Source organism: Erpetoichthys calabaricus, chromosome 14 (assembly GCF_900747795.2).
Source record: "Erpetoichthys calabaricus chromosome 14, fErpCal1.3, whole genome shotgun sequence".
NCBI lineage: Eukaryota > Metazoa > Chordata > Cladistia > Polypteriformes > Polypteridae > Erpetoichthys > Erpetoichthys calabaricus.
In genome coordinates, this window is record NC_041407.2 from 16,785,774 (window position 1) to 16,804,878 (window position 19,105).

Consider the following 19,105-nt stretch of genomic DNA (forward strand, 5'->3'; position numbering starts at 1 on the left):
ATAGATAGATAGATAGATAGATAGATAGATAGTGTAGTTGGCAGGATTACATAGATAGATAGATAGATAGATAGATAGATAGATAGATAGATAGATAGATAGATAGATAGATAGTGTAGTTGGCAGGAATACATAGATAGATAGATAGATAGATAGATAGATAGATAGATAGATAGATAGATAGATAGATAGATAGATAGATAGATAGATAGATAGATAGATAGATAGATAGTGTAGTTGGCAGGATTACATAGATAGATAGATAGATAGATAGATAGATAGATAGATAGATAGATAGATAGATAGATAGATAGATAGATAGATAGATAGATAGATAGATAGATAGATAATTTACCATACTTGACAGGATTACTAATGCTTTATTAACTAGACTAGCTGAGCTACCCATCTAAGATAAAGTTGAAATCTAAGTAATTGACATTGACTTCAGAGATAACATTTCTGGGTATACCATCCATCCATCCATTTTCCAACCCGCTGAATCCGAACACAGGGTCACGGGGGTCCGCTGGAGCCAATCCCAGCCAACACAGGGCACAAGGCAGGAACCAATCCTGGGCAGGGTGCCAACCCACCGCAGGACACACACAAACACACCCACACACCAAGCACACACTAGGGCCAATTTAGAACCGCCAATCCACCTAACCTGCATGTCTTTGGACTGTGGGAGGAAACCGGAGCGCCCGGAGGAAACCCACGCAGACACGGGGAGAACATGCAAACTCCACGCAGGGAGGACCCGGGAAGCGAACCCGGGTCCCCAGGTATCTCAACTGCGAGGCAGCAGCGCTACCCACTGCGCCACCGTGCCACCCTCTGGGTATACCATTTATTGGAAAATATTTTGTAATCCATATAGCAATAAAATGCATTGCATTTTTCATTCCAACAGATGGCGCATCACAAACATTTGTAATAAAAAAGGCATCACTACAAATGTTTGTGATGTTCCATCTGTTGGAATAGCACATGCAATGTATGTGTCTCTGTTATATGCTGTTTGGTATGGGATTTGTAAAAGCAGTGTTAATGTTTGTGATGTGCCATCTGTTGGCATTCAAAATGGAATGCATTATATTGCATTATATTCACAGTCCAATATTCTGGCCACACTGATTAGATAGATAGATAGATAGATAGATAGATAGATAGATAGATAGATAGATAGATAGATAGATAGATAGATAGATAGATAGATAGATAGATAGATAGATAGATGTGAAAGGCACTAGAGAGGCAGTGGTTAAAGCTTTGGACTTCAATCCATGAGGTTGTCGGCTCAAATCCCACCACTGACCCTGAGGAAGTCACTTCACACACCTGAGGTTCAACTGGAAAAACTTTAGGAATGTAAACAATTGTGTCTCAGATGTGATAAGTTGCTTTGGATAAAAAGTGTCAGCCAAATAAATGAAAGTGTAAAAAAGATAGATATGAAAGGCACTATATAATAGATAGACATATAATGCTGCAAGTATGAAATTGACACTCAGTATGTATGAGGGTCCACTCCTTTTTCTACGTATTTTTCTAATGGTTGTTTTAACCCTCATATAGTTCATTTTAAACTGCCAGTGTTGCCGTGTATTTGCTCGTTTTTCGTATTTTTCTGATTAGTTTTTTTCGGCGCTGTAACGCATTCATTTCTGTTCCTGCTCGTTTGCCAGTGCACTGGTCGGTCAGCTCGTTTCCCTTACCGTTACTTCAGCTCTTCTTGCCCGTATGCCGCGGTGCCTGCCGTTTCCAGTCGCTCTTTCTGCCTGTCTCCCCTCGCTTGCTTCTTAACTCGTTCGATTGTGTCAGTTTGTCAGCCGCCTGTCTGCATCAGGTCCTCAGTTTCTGTCGTTCTGTCACTTCCATTCTTCCGCCCCTCGTGAGTCAGTGTCGTGTTTTGCCGTTTAACGCTATCGGTCGCCCTGGTAACTCGCAGCCTAGTGAATTGACACTTGCGATCCGTTATTTGGAACTCGCTGAAATCCCACGGCTGGGGAGGAGCGCAGTTCGAAGGGGCTGTGGGAGGAGGCAGGTCCGAAGAGAAGGAGCAACATGACATTCTAAGTATTCCGGCTACTCGGAGTGTCGAGCAGAAGAAGAATGCGTATTAAAGGAATGAGCGACTTATTAAAAAAACGGAAGAACAGGGCCGGTCCCAGCTATAAGATGTCAAAACTTTCCTCTTATTTTTTTCTGCAGATTATTCACACCTAACTTTTTTTCACCTGGCGATGGTGTTCGGCGTTTACCCTGCACAACTCGACTCGCCTGGTCTTCCCGATCCTTAAGGTCAAACCCACCTTCTACGGACGTGTGTAAAACGGGCGCTATTCGGACCTTCCTTGTTGAAGGCGGACCCAAGGATGAACTTGTCCGCTCCGCCGAACGATACCTTCGCCACCTCCTGGAAGCCAGAGTCCATCCTCATTCCGTTGGTGTTCTCACTTATCTTCTTGGTAGGGACGGTCGGAAACAGTTTGGTCCTTGCAGTGGTCTTCCGAAATGGCCAAATGAATAACAATACTACGAATCTGTTCATTCTGAACCTGGGAGTGGCCGACCTGAGCTTCATTGTCTTTTGCGTTCCGATTCAGGCCACCATCTACACAATGTCCGAGTGGGTGTTCGGTCCATTCTTGTGCAAGGCGGTGCACTTCTTCATTTATCTGACCATGTATGCCAGCATCTTCACGCTGTCCACCGTGTCCCTGGATAGGTAAGTGACTGGGCTTCTCTGCGGGAGACACGACTTGCTCACTTATGGGTGCTCTTAATTCACCGCATTCCACATTATTGCCTTCAAATGAGACGCGCTCAGATTAAAACGTAAAGTTCTTGCTAAATAAACAATTTAAAAAGTTAATATCTGCAGAGCAGTTGACAATCGTAGCCAGATGAGTCAAACTTGATGTTAGTTTCAGAAAAAAGAGTTGCATATCCGCCCTCCTGACTCGTAACTAATACCACCCGTCATATTCGTTCAGCCCAGGGTCTTTGGAACCCAGAGCCAGCCCACCTCGCGGCACACCCACCCTCACTCAGGGGCCAAATTAAAGGTAGCAATCAATCTCACACTTGCGTTTTTGAAAACCGAATACCTGAAGGGGGGATAAGTGCACACACCGGGAGGACATGCAAACTCAGCACAGACTTAAGACTGGAACACCAAACCGGACAGTCAGCAGCCCTAAACTGTGCCCCCTACATAGACACTGCTGTTTCGGAGTGTGCGGTGTCTTCTTTACTACTGTTATTTATTGCAGGGTAACCAGAAGCAGCTGACAGCTGGTGGACATCACTCTGTCGGACATGCGCACACACCCGCACTCGTCTTCATCAAGCTTGGCGTGGGTTAACCAATCAGGAGCCGCCCCACGATGTCAACCGAGACTGAAACACGCAGGAAACAACCGAGCGGGCATCTCAGAGACAGCGCGGGGTCCGAACTCAACCTTCGGGGGAGCAGCGAAGAAATTACGCTGATCGCCCCCATACGACCGCCGAATAAAAACACAACAGTCGCCCCTCAAATATAAATGACATCGTTTATTTAAAAATACCGGGATCTTTAGCAGGCTATAACTTATGTTTAACCCTTATATTCATTTTCCTAAAAGGCTTGTCATCCAGGATTCGCGGGGCAGGAAACCGGAGACATTCGCGTTTGTGCGATTAATGACGACGTGGCAAAAGTTACAATGAAATGTCGTATTCCTCAAATGCATGATTCTGCATGATCGCTTTCGAAAATGAAATGAAATGTTTTGTGTTAATGAATTTTACATTCACGTAAACACTCAGTGCTTAAAGTTATTATTATTATTATTATTATTATTATTATTATTATCCATCCATCCATTTTCCAACCCGCTGAATCCTAACTACAGGGTCACAGGGGTCTGCTGGAGCCAATCCCAGCCAACACAGGGCACAAGGCAGGAACCAATCCTGGGCAGGGTGCCAACCCACCGCAGGACACACACACACAAACACACCCACACACCAAGCACACACTAGGGCTAATTTAGAATCGCCAATCCACCTAACCTGCATGTCTTTGGACTGTGGGAGGAAACCGGAGCGCCCGGAGGAAACCCACGCAGGGAGGACCCGGGAAGCGAACCCGGGTCCCCAGGTCTCCCAACTGCGAGGCAGCAGCGCTACCCACTGCGCCACCGTGCCGCCCTATTATTATTATTATTATTATTATTATTATTATTATTATTATTATTATTATTATTATTATTATTATTATTATTATTATTATTATTATTATTATTATTTACAGTTCTTTGGATGTCATAGCCTTTCACCTGGTATGAAAACTATGCCCACTGAGGAGACCTTAAGTAAACACTCAGTGCTAAAATTGTTATTATTATTATTATTATTATTATTATGTTCTATGGAACTCACAGCCTTTCAGCTGCATGGTATGAATACTATGCCCGCTCAAAAGACCTTAAGTAAACACTCAGTGTTAAAAGTTATTATTATCCATCCCGCTATATCCTAACTACAGGGTCACGGGGTCTGCTGCAGCCAATCCCAGCCAACACAGGGCTCAAGGCAGGTAACAAACCCCGGGCACACACTAGGAACAATTTAGGATCGCCAATGCACCTAACCTGCATGTCTTTGGACTGTGGGAGGAAACCGGAGCACCTGGAGGCAACACGGGGGAGAACATGCAAACTCCACTGCAGGGAGGACCCGGGAAGCGAACCCATGTCTCTTACCTGCGAGGCAGCAGCGCTACCCACTGCGCCACTATTATTATTATATACAACGAAATTACTGTAATTCAGGATTCCCAATGATATATAGAACTATATTTTCACAGATTTATAGTCTTTAGGTAAATAGAATTCTGTTAAAATCAGACTTTATGTTTAGACTGCTCTTTTTAAACCCGTTTATTCCTAAACAGTGTCGTCTAGGAGGTCGCCGGAGCCGGTCCCAGCTAGCATAAGGGTGCAAGGCAGGACCAAACCCTGCACTGGACGGCATTCCATCGCAGGGCCTTTTCGGACTGTTGACCTTCTTTTATCTGTGACGATGTCGCCGATTAGACGCAACACAAACATCGATGCGGGCGGGCGCTAGGAGATCGCTTGGTACTTGACACATAGAGAGGGGAGTGTTTAGAATCGCCGGTCAGCCTCACCCGCACATTCCTGGGACGTGGAAGAAATCCGGAGAAAAGCCAAGCGGGCGGGGATGTTCTGGAAACTTTATTCAAACAGCGCCTGGACCGGGAATATAACTTGTACAAAGACACAGGTGTAAGGCGGGGGCGCTAAGCGCTGCGGCGCCTTGCTTTCTGACTGCGTCTATTTTAAGACAAATATCATCACTGATTATTATGACGCCAGTTTTATCTCTTTTTTTGTGTTTTTGATACACTTTATTAATCCCGAAGGGAAATTGTTTTTTGCATGATCTTTGGAAGGGTGTCAGAACGCAGGATCAGCCATTAGTGAGCACCCCTGGGGCAATTTTCGGATTAAAGTGCCTTGCTCAAGGCTCCCAACGGATCAGAACCAGCAACCCTTCAGATACCAGCTCAGATCCTTAACCTCAGAGCCACCACTCCGCCGTACGTGTAATATATATATACATAAATATGTGCGCATCTATATTTTTCAATGCGTGAAGGGTGTAATATTCATTATGTCTTCGTATGCAGTGGCCTTAGATTTCAAACACCAAGGTCCTGGGTTCAAATCCCGTTACTGACCACCTGTGACCCTGAGCAAGTAAATTCACCTACCTGTTGTCCAATTGAAAAAAATAAAATAAATTGAATCAGATGTACCGAAACTGTTGTTAGTTGCCTTGTATAAAGGCATCAGCCACATAAAGACATGTAAATATCATCCTTATTGTCTTTTTTTGCCATTAGCTCCAACCTCTGGGAGAGAAACACAAACCTGGTACTGGTTTATAGCAGGCCTGCACAAACATATGCAAGGCATCTCATGTACATATACAGTATATACAGTGCATCCGGAAAGTATTCACAGCGCATCACTTTTTCCACATTTTGTTATCTTACAGCCTTATTCCAAAATGGATTAAATTCATTTTTTTCCTCAGAATTCTACACACAACACCCCATAATGACAACGTGAAAAAAGTTTACTTGAGTTTTTTACAAATTTATTAAAAATAAAAAAACTGAGAAATCACATGTACATAAGTATTCACAGCCTTTGCTCAATACTTTGTCGATGCACCTTTGGCAGCAATTCCAGCCTCAAGTCTTTTTGAATATGATGCCACAAGCTTGGCACACCTATCCTTGGCCAGTTTCGCCCATTCCTCTTTGCAGCACCTCTCAAGCTCCATCAGGTTGGATGGGAAGCGTCGGTGCACAGCCATTTTAAGATCTCTCCAGAGATGTTCAATCGGATTCAAGTCTGGGCTCTGGCTGGGCCACTCAAGGACATTCACAGAGTTGTCCTGAAGCCACTCCTTTGATATCTTGGCTGTGTGCTTAGGGTCGTTGTCCTGCTGAAAGATCAACCGTCGCCCCAGTCTGAGATCAAGAGCGCTCTGGAGCAGGTTTTCATCCAAGATGTCTCTGTACATTGCTGCAGTCATCTTTCCCTTTATCCTGACTAGTCTCCCAGTCCCTGCCGCTGAAAAACATCTCCACAGCATGATGCTACCACCACCATGCTTCACTGTAGGGATGGTATTGGCCTGGTGATGAGCGGTGCCTGGTTTCCTCCAAACGTGACGCCTGGCATTCACACCGAAGAGTTCAATCTTTGTCTCATCAGACCAGAGAATTTTCTTTCTCATGGTCTGAGAGTCCTTCAGATGCCTTTTAGCAAACTCCAGGTGGGCTGCCATGTGCCTTTTACTAAGGAGTGGCTTCCGTCTGGCCACTCTACCATACAGGCCTGATTGGTGGATTGCTGCAGAGATGGTTGTCCTTCTGGAAGGTTCTCCTCTCTCCACAGAGGACCTCTGGAGCTCTGACAGAGTGATCATCTGGTTCTTGGTCACCTACCTGACTAAGGCCCTTCTCCCCCGATTGCTCAGTCTAGATGGCCGGCCAGCTATAGGAAGAGTCCTGGTGGTTTCGAACTTCTTCCACTTACCGATGATGGAGGCCACTGTGCTCATTGGGACCTTCAAAGCAGCAGAAATTTTTCTGTAACCTTCCCCAGATTTGTGCCTCGAGACAATCCTGTCTTGGAGGTCTACAGACAATTCCTTTGACTTCATGCTTGGCTTGTGCTCTGACATGAACTGTCAACGGTGGGACCTTATATAGACAGGTGTGTGCCTTTCCAAATCATGTCCAGTCAACTGAATTTACCACAGGTGGACTCCAATGAAGCTGCAGAAACATCTCAAGGATGATCGGGGAATCAGGATGCACCTGAGCTCAATTTCGAGCTTCATGGTAAAGGCTGTGAATACTTATGTACATGTGCTTTCTGAATGTTTTTATTTTTAATAAATTTGCAAAAATCTCAAGTAAACTTTTTTCACGTTGTCATTATGGGGTGTTGTGTGTAGAATTCCGAGGAAAAAAATTAATTTAATCCATTTTGGAATAAGGCTGTAAGATAACAAAATGTGGAAAAAGTGATGCGCTGTGAATACTTTCCGGATGCACTGTATATATATATATATATATATATCTATATATATATGACATACACTATCTGCCACATAATACAAAGAGTACACGACATGTGTTTCGCCCTTATTGGGGCTCGTCAGGTGTATTGCCATACAGGGATTTAACCTCGGATGTCAGCACCTGAGGAAAAGCCTCTGACATTGCGCCACAGCGACTGATTTGCTTATTTGACAGGGTGAAGATTGGAGTACAGTATTACATTCCTAGTTCTGAACCTCACTCTGATTATTTAGGTGGTTGCCTGCCAGGTAACACTTGTAGTTGGTTGGCCAGTTGGCAAACATCCGCCAAGTCCTCTCAGTTGTGAGAAGCAGACCATAGATATGTGATACGGTACCTGCCAAATGATACAAAGAGTACATCACATATGTTTCTCCCATATATATATATATATATATATATGCACTGCATATCTTTTATATAAACGTCTATGCACGGAAGTGTGTGTGTCTGTCCGGTCCGGAAGTGAGAAGTGGAGTCAGGTTAAGGGCTCTACCTCTGAGGAAACACAAGCGAGGTGAGCACGTCGGCAAAGCGAATCCTCCTAGTAGAGAGATGCTCAGAGTAGTTCCTTTCAATTACCTGACATCTCTACATTTCAATTTTTTTTCCGGCGATTTCAATAGTTTCTAGGACCCTGGGCTTTTTACAATGCCATATATATTTAAATTTATATATACAGTATCTGTATATTCACACACACTTTGCATAAGTATTCTTACTCTTCACCAGTTCTCTAACTTTTGTGCTCTGTGATATTCTAATTTCTTACCTCTGAAACTCACATTTACTTTCTTTTACTGTTCTATTGTTTTAGGTTAGGTAAAATCTTAAGGAAAAAAAGAGGAAATCTGCTATTTGCATACATAAGTATGTAGATAACTGGTGACGGGACCAAATCATTTCACAAGGCACTGAGCATATTACAAAAGAGGACACAGCCTTTTTTATGTATGTACTGTATAATAGATTATTCTATTGTGCAGAATTGTTCATAATGGCGCTCAGTTTTGCCTTCTTTCTCTGTTCCACTACTACCTCCAGCAGGTCCAGTTAGCATCCCATAAGTGAGCCTTCCCTTTTAATTGTTTGTTAATTTGGTGGTCTCTCTTGATGTGATGTTACCAGCCCAGTACACCACAACATAGGAAATGCCACTGGCCATCACGGAGTTCGAGAAGATGTTAAAGATGTCAGAACTCACACTGAAGGAATGCTGTCGCCTAAGGGAAACAGCCTGTTCTGCTTGGCCCTTTCTTCTATAGTTCCTCATAAGACCAGTCCATCCTGTCATTGATGTGGACCCCCAAGTATTTGTAGGAGCGGACCACCTGTACACCCACTCCCTGAACAGTGACTGGACACACGGGGGACTCTTTGGTGCTGTGAAAGCCAATAAGTAGTTTGTTGGTTCTTCTGATGTTAAATTGCAGACAGTTCTCAAGGTTCACCTCCTGACTTCTGTCCTTTGTCTCATCCCCCTTTATCAATTACCCTCCCCCCCCCCCCCAAGTGCAGAATTTCTGCCAGTGATATGTCCTGGTGTGATATTTATAGTCAGAGGTGTGCAGAGTAAAGAAGACGGGACTGTTCCCTACCAGTCTGTATCAGTACGAGGGGCAGAATCCTTGGGCTGGCAAACAGCTTGGCACTAGAGTAGAGGCAACAAGTGCCACAGCAGGAGAGCCAGCAGAGGAACAGAACAGAAGAGGGTCCATAATGGTTCCTAATTATTACATTCATTATTTACTTTTTTTTTTTTCTGTACAAATGATTAACAACTAGAGATGCAACATGCATGGCTAACCAGAAGCGCCAATCAGAGTATGCCAGACTAAAGCAGCGAGTTTGATTGAAAAGCTCTTGTGTATTTTGATTTGCTTCATCTAGTCAGTTCCATCCATCTCAGCTCTGACCCCATTTGCTTGATTAAAGGTCGTGGGGCGTGTGAGGCTGTGCCACCCTCATTAATCGCAAGGCAGGACCCAGCCCTGGAAGGGATGCCAGTCTAGTGCAGGGTATGGGAATGTATTTCTGTCTCCCATAAAGCACTTAATGGCTTTCACAGTGCAGGACACCCTTAGCAGTGCCGCTCAGCTCATTTCTGTGCTCATTTTCCAGACGCAGAATTCCATTTCATTGAGTCCTTAAATATAGATTTGCCAGTGAACCCTTGAAATGCATTATTAAACAGTCTGAAACAGGCCGTGGTGTACGTGGTAGCCATCCATCTACCTGTTTTCCTAATGAGTGACTTTACAAAGATACAACCCCCCCCCCACAATCCAATAAATCGTTGTCTTCATCAGCTCATTAGGAACAACCATGGGCTTCCCATTCCATATATATCAAATTAGACAAGCTCACGTGCCGGTCAGTCAGGTGACTTTGGAACTAATATGTAATAAATGAAAAAATACGCTCGCCACGTAAAAAACAAAAAAATGTAGTCGCCACCCTTGTATGAGGTGACACATACGTCAGAAAGTACGGGGGCACCCCGATATGAATACCGTCCTACAGATGGCTGCGAGGTCCATCGAGTGACAAGAAGTAGTGGTGTGTGTGTGTGTGACATGGAAAATGGGTTGCATGGCAGGCACGAATGATTGGCAAAAAGGGGTTCTTGGATTCGACCTTACCCAAGGGCAAAGCGCACAGGAAGTTGCCAACTTTGCCAATGTCTCAAAGCATTGTTGTCCAACGGGTCTTCTGGGAGTGATGTACATAATCGTCACCAAAACTGTCAGGCTCACTGATAGAGACTGTCGCCATGTGTCAAACAATTCCTACAGGTGCCTCGACTTTTGATGATTACTTACAAACCCCTCTGCTTGTGTGTGGAACAAACTGCGTCACCTGTTGTGAGCAGACAATGGCTATCCCAGCATGAAGAGCATTCGGATGCATTCTCGAATCTCGACTGATTGAAATCGCATAGAATGTCTGTGGGTCTGTTTGGAACAACGAGTGAAATGCCGGCGATCAATCTGACCGAACTGTGGGATTTGGTGCCGGTAGAGTAGATGAAAATTGATGTCGCCTACATCTGCCAAATGGTGGGATCCATGGCAGACAGAATTGGTGGCCTTTCTTTGGTCTAATGGAGGAGTTACATTACACTGTTAGATAAGATTTAGCCCAGGTGGTGACTGATTCTTTCTACTGTGAACTTATTTATTAGAAGGAAAGTAACTGACATCTAAAATGTCCCATCACACTGCGTATCTGACTAGGATGCATCCACCCGATTGTACATTTCTACAGCTTATGGCTGCTCTGCTCTTAGTTACCTTTCTCCAGCAAAACTCGGTCAAGCAATGCTTGAGGTGGGACTGTACTCATGAGGTAATGGCCATGGTGTCCCTATGGCCTGCCATTGTTCTTATTCTCGCAATACTACAGCTAGAAAATGATAAAATGGCCACAGCCATGCCGAAAACAAGTTGTGCTGTGATGATCTCATTATTGTAATAAGACAAATATACAAAATTTGATAAACAACATGGAATGAATCTACAGGTTCAAGTACTAACATTACAGACGAGGATTAGAGTTAATATTAGGCCAAGTAATAGTGAAGAGTTTATCTCTGTTCTTCCATAGTAAAGCTAAAGACAGAGTTTTAGTTAAGTGTAGGCCGTATACATTCATTAGCGAATGAGTTCATCAAGAGCATGGGGATACAGTTGGAAACTTGTGAAGGGTAAATTTTGCACAAACATTAGGACGTTTTTCTTTACAAACAGAACAAAAGACACTTGGAATAAGTGACCAAGTAGTGTGGTAGACATGAGGACTTTAGCTGTAACTTTAAAGTAATTTCATCAACAAGATCACAGGACACAGAAGAAAGGGCCATTTTATTCACAAATATTAGAAGGTTTTCCTTCATAGAATACAAAGTGACCAAGTAGTGTGGTAGACAGTAGGACATTATGGACCTTCACTACCATTGAATTTCCCCTTGGGATTAATAAAGTATCTATCTATCTATCTATCTATCTATCTATCTATCTATCTATCTATCTATCTATCTATCTATCTATCTATCTATCTATCTATCTATCTATCTATCTATCTATCTATCTATCTATCTATCTATCTATCTATCTATCTATCTATCTATCTATCTATCTATCTATCCTGCCTACTACGCTAAAATTAAAATCTATCTATCTATCTTATCCTACCTACAATGCTAAAATTAAAATCAATCTATCTATCTATCTATCTATCTATCTATCTATCTATCTATCTATCTATCTATCTATCTATCTATCTATCTATCTATCTATCTATCTATCTATCTATCTATCTATCTATCTATCTATCTATCCTGCCTACTATGCTAAAATTAAAATCTATCTATCTTATCCTACCTACAATGCTAAAATTAAAATCTATCTATCTATCTATCTATCTATCTATCTATCTATCTATCTATCTATCTATCTATCTATCTATCTATCTATCTATCTATCTATCTATCTATCTATCTATCTATCTATCTATCTATCTATCTATCTATCCTGCCTACTACACTAAAATTAAAATCTTTTAGAAGAATCAAGTGGATAAGACTAGCGAGCTTTGTGGGGCCGAATGGCTTGTTCTCTTCTAGATTGTTCTAATAACCACCAAGAATCAGAGTCAAAGTTTCAAAAGTAAGGAACACTTAATTGTAAAGAACGTAAGTTCCAAAAGCACTTCCAAAAAAGGCTCACTAGAGGGGGATATCACCGTCAAACCCAGGTGTTGTGTGGCACAAAATCTGTACATTTTGGTTTATATTTCCATTATATTTTGTTCAAGACAAGACAACAGATGAACTACATTCAGGACAAATCAAAGTATGTCTTCTTCCCAGTTATACCTCACTTTTAAAATAGCTGTCCCGACAAAGAAAGGAAGACATGCTGGTGGCTCAATTACTTTATAACCTGAGAAAGGATGGACATCTAATTATTTTACAGCCTGGGAACAGAAGACCTAGCGACACCTCAGAGAACACAAAATAGTTTTATTGTTTGGGAAAACGGACAGTGAATTAATTCTTCATAGTGACAGCCAGCCAATCAGAATATCTAACAATCACATCTTGCAAAACCCTCCGGTAGAATTTTAGAATAAATATGCCTTGTCTGAGGAGCAATATAGTGAGTAAGGGAGTAAGGAAGGAGGGAGAAATGCCCACACTGCAGATCGCCCTGAGACACTACAGCCACCATGCCCCCTCGCTAAGCCGCGAGCGCGGCGATTATTTATTCAATTGGCCTTTGCTGGAAGAGCTGTGGACCCATAACACCACAACTGACGGGTGTTCCCCCTTTTCCTACCTCGGGCTGTCTCCATTCATCATTCTCCCCCTTCTCTGTCCTTTTGGGTTATTAAATATTGGTGGTTTCACTCTGAGTTTCATTAAAAAGAAACATGGCATGTGCCTTTATTTAACTATTTGCTTGGCATACCTGGTTCATGTTAAAGGTTCACACTAAGTTTAATGCTTAGAAAAGTTTTATATCTGCTTATGCTAATACATGAATACATGACTTTTTATTTTTCATAGTGGTGGTGGCAGTCAATCTGGTTTGTACCTCTTGTAATCGTGTCCACCTTTATAGTCACCTCAGCTACACAAATATTTTCAAGACCACATTCAATCAGCTGCTGCTCATACCTCACTTTTGTTCTTGATCTCATTCTCCTGATCAAATCAAGTCAAGTTGGGGAGCATGCACTGGTACAGCACGTTACCGCACCCATTACATGACGAAACATCTCGGGATCCTGGTTGGCAACCCCCCAGGCAGACACGCGGTCCAGTCTCACCCCCCTGAAATGACCCTCTATCGGCCGCAGCCAGGTGTTACGTGGGTGACCACTTGTCCTGCTCCAGCCACTCGGATCCCCAACAATAATGATCTTATGAGCTGGATCACCCTCTGGGAAATGCGCCACATGGCCGTAGTGCTGTAACTGACGCTCACGCACAATTCAGTTGATGTGCCTCATTCGGGACTCCTTGAGCAACACAAAGTCAAACCAGCGGTACCAGACACAATACCAAAAGAGTCCAGTCTTTGTCTCAGGTCACTGGATAGCGTCCATGTCTCGCAACCATATAACAAGACAGGAAGCACCAGGACGCTAAAGACTTGGACCTTCGTCCTTTTGCAGAGATATCAGGAGCGCCACACACCCCTTTCCAGTGACCTCATGACCCCCCCCAGTGCTCTCCCAATCCGTCTACTGACTTCATAGGAAGAGTCACCAGAGACATGAATGTCACTGCTAAGGTAAGTAAACCCCTTGAGGAGGTCGACACTCTCTCAGCAAACAGACACACTTCTGATGGCCGTGCCCAAGAGGTCATTAAAGGCCTGGATCTTTGGTTTTTATCAGGACCCTCGCAAGCCCAGACACTCAGACTCCTCTCTCAGTCTCTCGAGAGCCCCAATCAGAGCCTCCATTGACTCCGCGAAGATCACAGCATCGTCAGCAAAGTCAAGATCCGTGAATCTTTCTTCAACAACAGATGCCCCACAGCCACTGGACCCCACGACCTTACCCAACACCCAGTCCATACAAGCATTGAACAGAGTAGGAGCAGAACAGACCACTGACAGACCCCCAGAATTAACTGGGAAAAACACCGAGGTGCTGCCTCTACTCTGTACAGCACTCACAATACTAGTGTACATGCCGGCCATGATATCCAGCAACCTTGAGGGGACCCCGCGAACCCTTAGGATGTCCCACAGGGCAGCTCGATTAACTGATAGATAGATAGATAGATAGATAGATAGATAGATAGATAGATAGATAGATAGATAGATAGATAGATAGATAGATAGATAGATAGATAGATAGATAGATAGATAGATAGTGTCGCAGATTGAGGTCCTTGTCGTCCTCTTGAACCATCTGACTCGACTCCAGACACCAGGTAAAAGTCCAAATATTACTTTTATTTAGACAATAACGTGCACAAAGCACCCTCCACTCCACAATACTCATAAATCAATAACAAACTACAATAATCAATAATCAGTCCTCCACACTCCCAGACACTTCGCCACCCTTCCTCCCAGCTCAGCTCAGTGTACTGGTTTCCCAGAGTCCTTTATATAGTCCCTGACCCAGAAGCGTTTCGCCCTCTCTGTCCACGTGACTAGGAACACTTCCGGGTCATAAAAACTCTTCTTCTTCACCCCGGAGGCACGTCATTTCTTTCTGTCATGTGATCATGACGCACCTCCGGGTTACAGGGCACGTAAGAGTCCGGCAGCCTCCCCACAGCGACTCCCGGTGGTCCCCATGGTATCCAGCAGGGCTGTGCATATAAACTACAAAGTCCATGAGGCCCTGCTGGAATTCGGGGAACGTCCACGCTGTTGGGAGAGCTCCACCTGGCGGTGATGGCAGGAATATTTAGCCAGCCATCCACCACGATGGATAGATAGATAGATAGATAGATAGATAGATAGATAGATAGATAGATAGATAGATAGATAGATAGATAGATAGATAGATAGATAGATAGATAGATAGATAGATAGATAGATAGATAGATAGTACAAATGTGTGCTTGCACTTGTGTCCCACGTCTGTCTGTATTGGTTTTGGGCAGCAGTGTGCCCCTTGGTGGTCCAATCACTGAACTCTCCAAGGCAGCACATTACCAAGGAAGGACTAACATTTCACCACAGGACACCGCCTCTTGTAGGGGGGACACTCTGTAAACATCGCTCTCTGATGTTGGCCACGCAGATTCCACACAGAAGATGAGATTCCATCACTGGATACAAATTCAACAACAGAAGGCCAGCAATGAGAGGGTTAGCATAGTAGGCAGGATAAGATAGATAGATAGATAGATAGATAGATAGATAGATAGATAGATAGATAGATAGATAGATAGATAGATAGATAGATAGATAGATAGATAGATAGATAGATGTGAAAGGCACTATATAATGGATAGATAGCGTCACACATGTGTGCGTGGGAGGCAGCTGAAGAGCCTGAATGAGGGTAATTCCACACCAGACCAGTCAGAGTCCGATTCAGGGATAAAACGCAAAACGTCGATGCTTTGTGCGTTCGCTTTGGTTTCTCGCCAGGTGTCAACGCCATATGGATGCTTTGCTCTTCGCTACTTGTGCACACGCAGAGTATTGAGGTCAAATCAAAGAAGCTAACTTTCCTTCTAGAGAGTCGAAACTAAAATGTAACCGCGAGTTTTGTGGCAGTTCACAGCGGATTACCACCCCTGAATTTCCACAAAAGTCGACATCCACCCCAAAAGAGTTAATGCCCTTATTCACCCGTCCTCTTTTCACACACAGTTTGTTGCCTGTCTCACCCACTATAAAAAGTAAATACGTCACTTTCATATTATGAACAGATGGACCCTCGCTTTCATCCTGATTCTTTAATAATGACCTTCTCCTCTCATGTCTGCTTTTTAGATACCTTGCCATCCGGTATCCCCTCAGATCAAGGGAGTTACGGACCCCGAGGAACGCCCTCACCTCCATCTGCTTCATCTGGGGATTGTCGCTCATCTTTTCTGGACCTTACCTCAGCTATTACAAACAAATGGACCTGAATGGGACTGTCGTGTGCGTTCCCGTGTGGGGTCCGCCACAGCGCAAAGTCATGGACAGCTGCACATTTGTCTTCGGGTATCTCATCCCCGTTCTCATTCTCGGCCTCACATACGCCCGCACCATCCGCTATCTGTGGACGGCGGTGGATCCCTTGGAGGACATGTCAGACTCCAAGAGAGCGAAGCGCAAGGTGACCAAGATGATCATCATCGTGGCGGTGCTGTTCTGCCTCTGCTGGCTGCCCCACCACGTGATAAACCTGTGGCTCTGGTATGGCTACTTCCCTCTCAATCAGGCCACTTACGTTTTCCGCATCCTCTCCCACCTGGTGTCCTACGCCAACTCCTGCCTGAACCCCATCGTGTACGCCCTGGTGTCTAAGCACTTCCGCAAAGGTTTCAAGAAAGTCTTTAGCTGCCTTCTAAGCAAGAAGGTGGCCAATAAAGTCCATGTGGTGCAAGCAGCTCACACGGTGAGTACTTTGGAAGCTGGGTCCACAGAAGTGTCCCACACCAGCGAGCTCCAACCGAGGACCTCCACCTTGGCTCAGGGGCTTGCACGACACTGGGTTAAGGGACAGCAAAAGGGACACAGGGGACAATCTTCAAACACCTTCATTACCTTTAGTGTGACTTAGCTGCTGTTGGGATGTCTCCTTGAAGACCTGAGGGATCATTGCCAGGCAACTCATCATGGAACCCTATGAGAAAGTAAAGGAACCTCAGGTTGCCTGAAGCCTGTGATGATGCATAGCGTTCCTCGATGTGGCTTTCCTTGTATATCAGGGTGAACTTGGCGATCATTGGCAAAGCAGTCAGCTAAAATTGTGAGGATTTTGTGCTTATCCACGGAAGCCAAAGTCTTCCTCATCTCCACCTTTCACTTATTTTGGGAACATCGCACACCGTGGACCTTTCAGCGTTCTCTGCTATCAGAAAATATCGAAATGGACCTGAGAGCCACAAACAAAGCAATCAAGGGGGGAATTTTATCTAACATCTCTGCGATTCTGTCCTGATTTACCATATGAGCCCGTGTGCCAGAGAGATGCAGTCCTTCACTTGATACGCCTTTCATCTTTGGAGCAATTTTGACAAAACGGAAGGGCTGCCTGTTTTGATGGAGGTTTTCACTGCGTCATCAGCTGAGAGGGGCTGTTAAGGACAAACTTGAAAGAGACGCTCACATTCTGCGGTGGGCCGCCATTCTCGGCTTAACTGAACGCGGTCATTTCTGTCTTGTAAAAGCAAACCAGACTGAAAGGAGGGAGAAGCCATTTCATTGCCGCATCAACGTGAAGAGGCTGCTGTTCAGACAGAGTTCTGGTGACTAATGCAAGCATTCAGCCCCCCGAGACTTTTTGTTTTTTATTTTTTTTACATTATTCATCCAGCCGGTATCAGACCTGCTTCATCCAGTGAAGGGTTACGGGGCAACATCACTCAAAAGGTGGGCAGCAACCCCGGACACCTCCAGGCACACACGCTGTCACTCATGCTGGGCTGATTTCAAACTGACATTGTGATAATGTGGTGAAAATTATGAGAAAATAATAATCATGTCCCTTAAAGGGAAAATATGAGGGTAGGAAATGTACAAAATTGTGTTGTGAATGTTCAAAAACTCGTAAAACCAAACAGAAGAACAATAAATAAAGAAAGCATAATAACCCAGAGGCGTGGCTACATGAGGTGGTGGGTGTGGCCACATGGAGCAGCATGTGACATCACCGCGTCTCTGTTTGGTTCCCCTACAAAAGGAGACCCCAGGAGTGTAGCAGCATCATCATCCATCCATCCATTATCCAACCCGCTGAATCCGAACACAGGGTCACGGGGGTCTGCTGGAGCCAATCCCAGCCAACACAGGGCACAAGGCAGGAACCAATCCTGGGCAGGGTGCCAACCCACCGCAGGACAGCATCATCAACTCTTCAGTAATTCTGTTTTTGTATCTTGCTGTTTTCTTCATTTATTTGTTTTTTGCGTATGCGTGATATTTTGTAGATTTGTTTTGAGGATTTTCTTTGTTTTTCTGCTTCTGGATTAGTTTATCCATCCCAGTGGTATTCCGTATATACTCACAGATAAGTTCTCCCGTGGAGTTTACCATATAATTTTTCCGGTATTTTATAATGTCACTCAGATAAGTTGAATGTGGAAAACTCACGCTATTGGTCCAAGTGATTATGATATGCTAACGCCCACCTGAGAGAGTTACCACCGAGCACACGGCCTTTGTTTTCTATGTATTGAGATAGATAGATAGATAGATAGATAGATAGATAGATAGATAGATAGATAGATAGATAGATAGATAGATAGATAGATAGATAGATAGATAGATAGATAGATAGATAGATTAGCGTAGTTGGCAGGATTACAAAGACAGATAGATAGATAGATAGATAGATAGATAGATAGATAGATAGATAGATAGATAGATAGATAGATAGATAGATAGATAGATAGATAGATAGATAGATAGACAGACAGACAGACAGACAGACAGATAGATAGATAGATAGATAGATAGATAGATAGATAGATAGATAGATAGATAGATAGATAGATAGATAGATAGATAGATAGATAGATAGATAGATAGTGTCGCAGATTGAGGTCCTTGTCGTCCTCTTGAACCCTCTGACTCGACTCCAGACACCAGGTAAAAGTCCAAATATTACTTTTATTTAGACAATAACGTGCACAAAGCACCCTCCACTCCACAATACTCATAAATCAATAACAAACTACAATAATCAATAATCAGTCCTCCACACTCCCAGACACTTTGCCACCCTTCCTCC

The 19,105-nt window shown here is 43.8% G+C and overlaps 1 protein-coding gene across 1 annotated transcript; it reads left to right on the top strand.

Moving 5' to 3' along the window:
• Positions 1 to 2,104: 2,104 nt before the first annotated feature.
• LOC114643036 (galanin receptor 2a) lies at positions 2,105 to 16,959 on the top strand. Its single transcript, XM_028791750.2, has 2 exons — positions 2,105 to 2,734; positions 16,156 to 16,959. Exons 1-2 carry the CDS (start codon positions 2,382 to 2,384, stop codon positions 16,931 to 16,933), a joined length of 1,131 nt encoding a protein of 376 aa, XP_028647583.2. The 5' UTR covers positions 2,105 to 2,381; the 3' UTR covers positions 16,934 to 16,959.
• The last annotated feature ends 2,146 nt before the right edge of the window (positions 16,960 to 19,105 follow it).

Coding starts and splice junctions, on each gene's coding strand:
- LOC114643036 (XM_028791750.2), top strand. CDS start 2,382: ATGAACTTGTCCGCTCCGCCGAACGATACCTTCGCCACCTCCTGGAAG. Junction 2,735..16,155: donor TCCACCGTGTCCCTGGATAG/GTAAGTGACTGG, acceptor TCTGCTTTTTAG/ATACCTTGCCATCCGGTATC.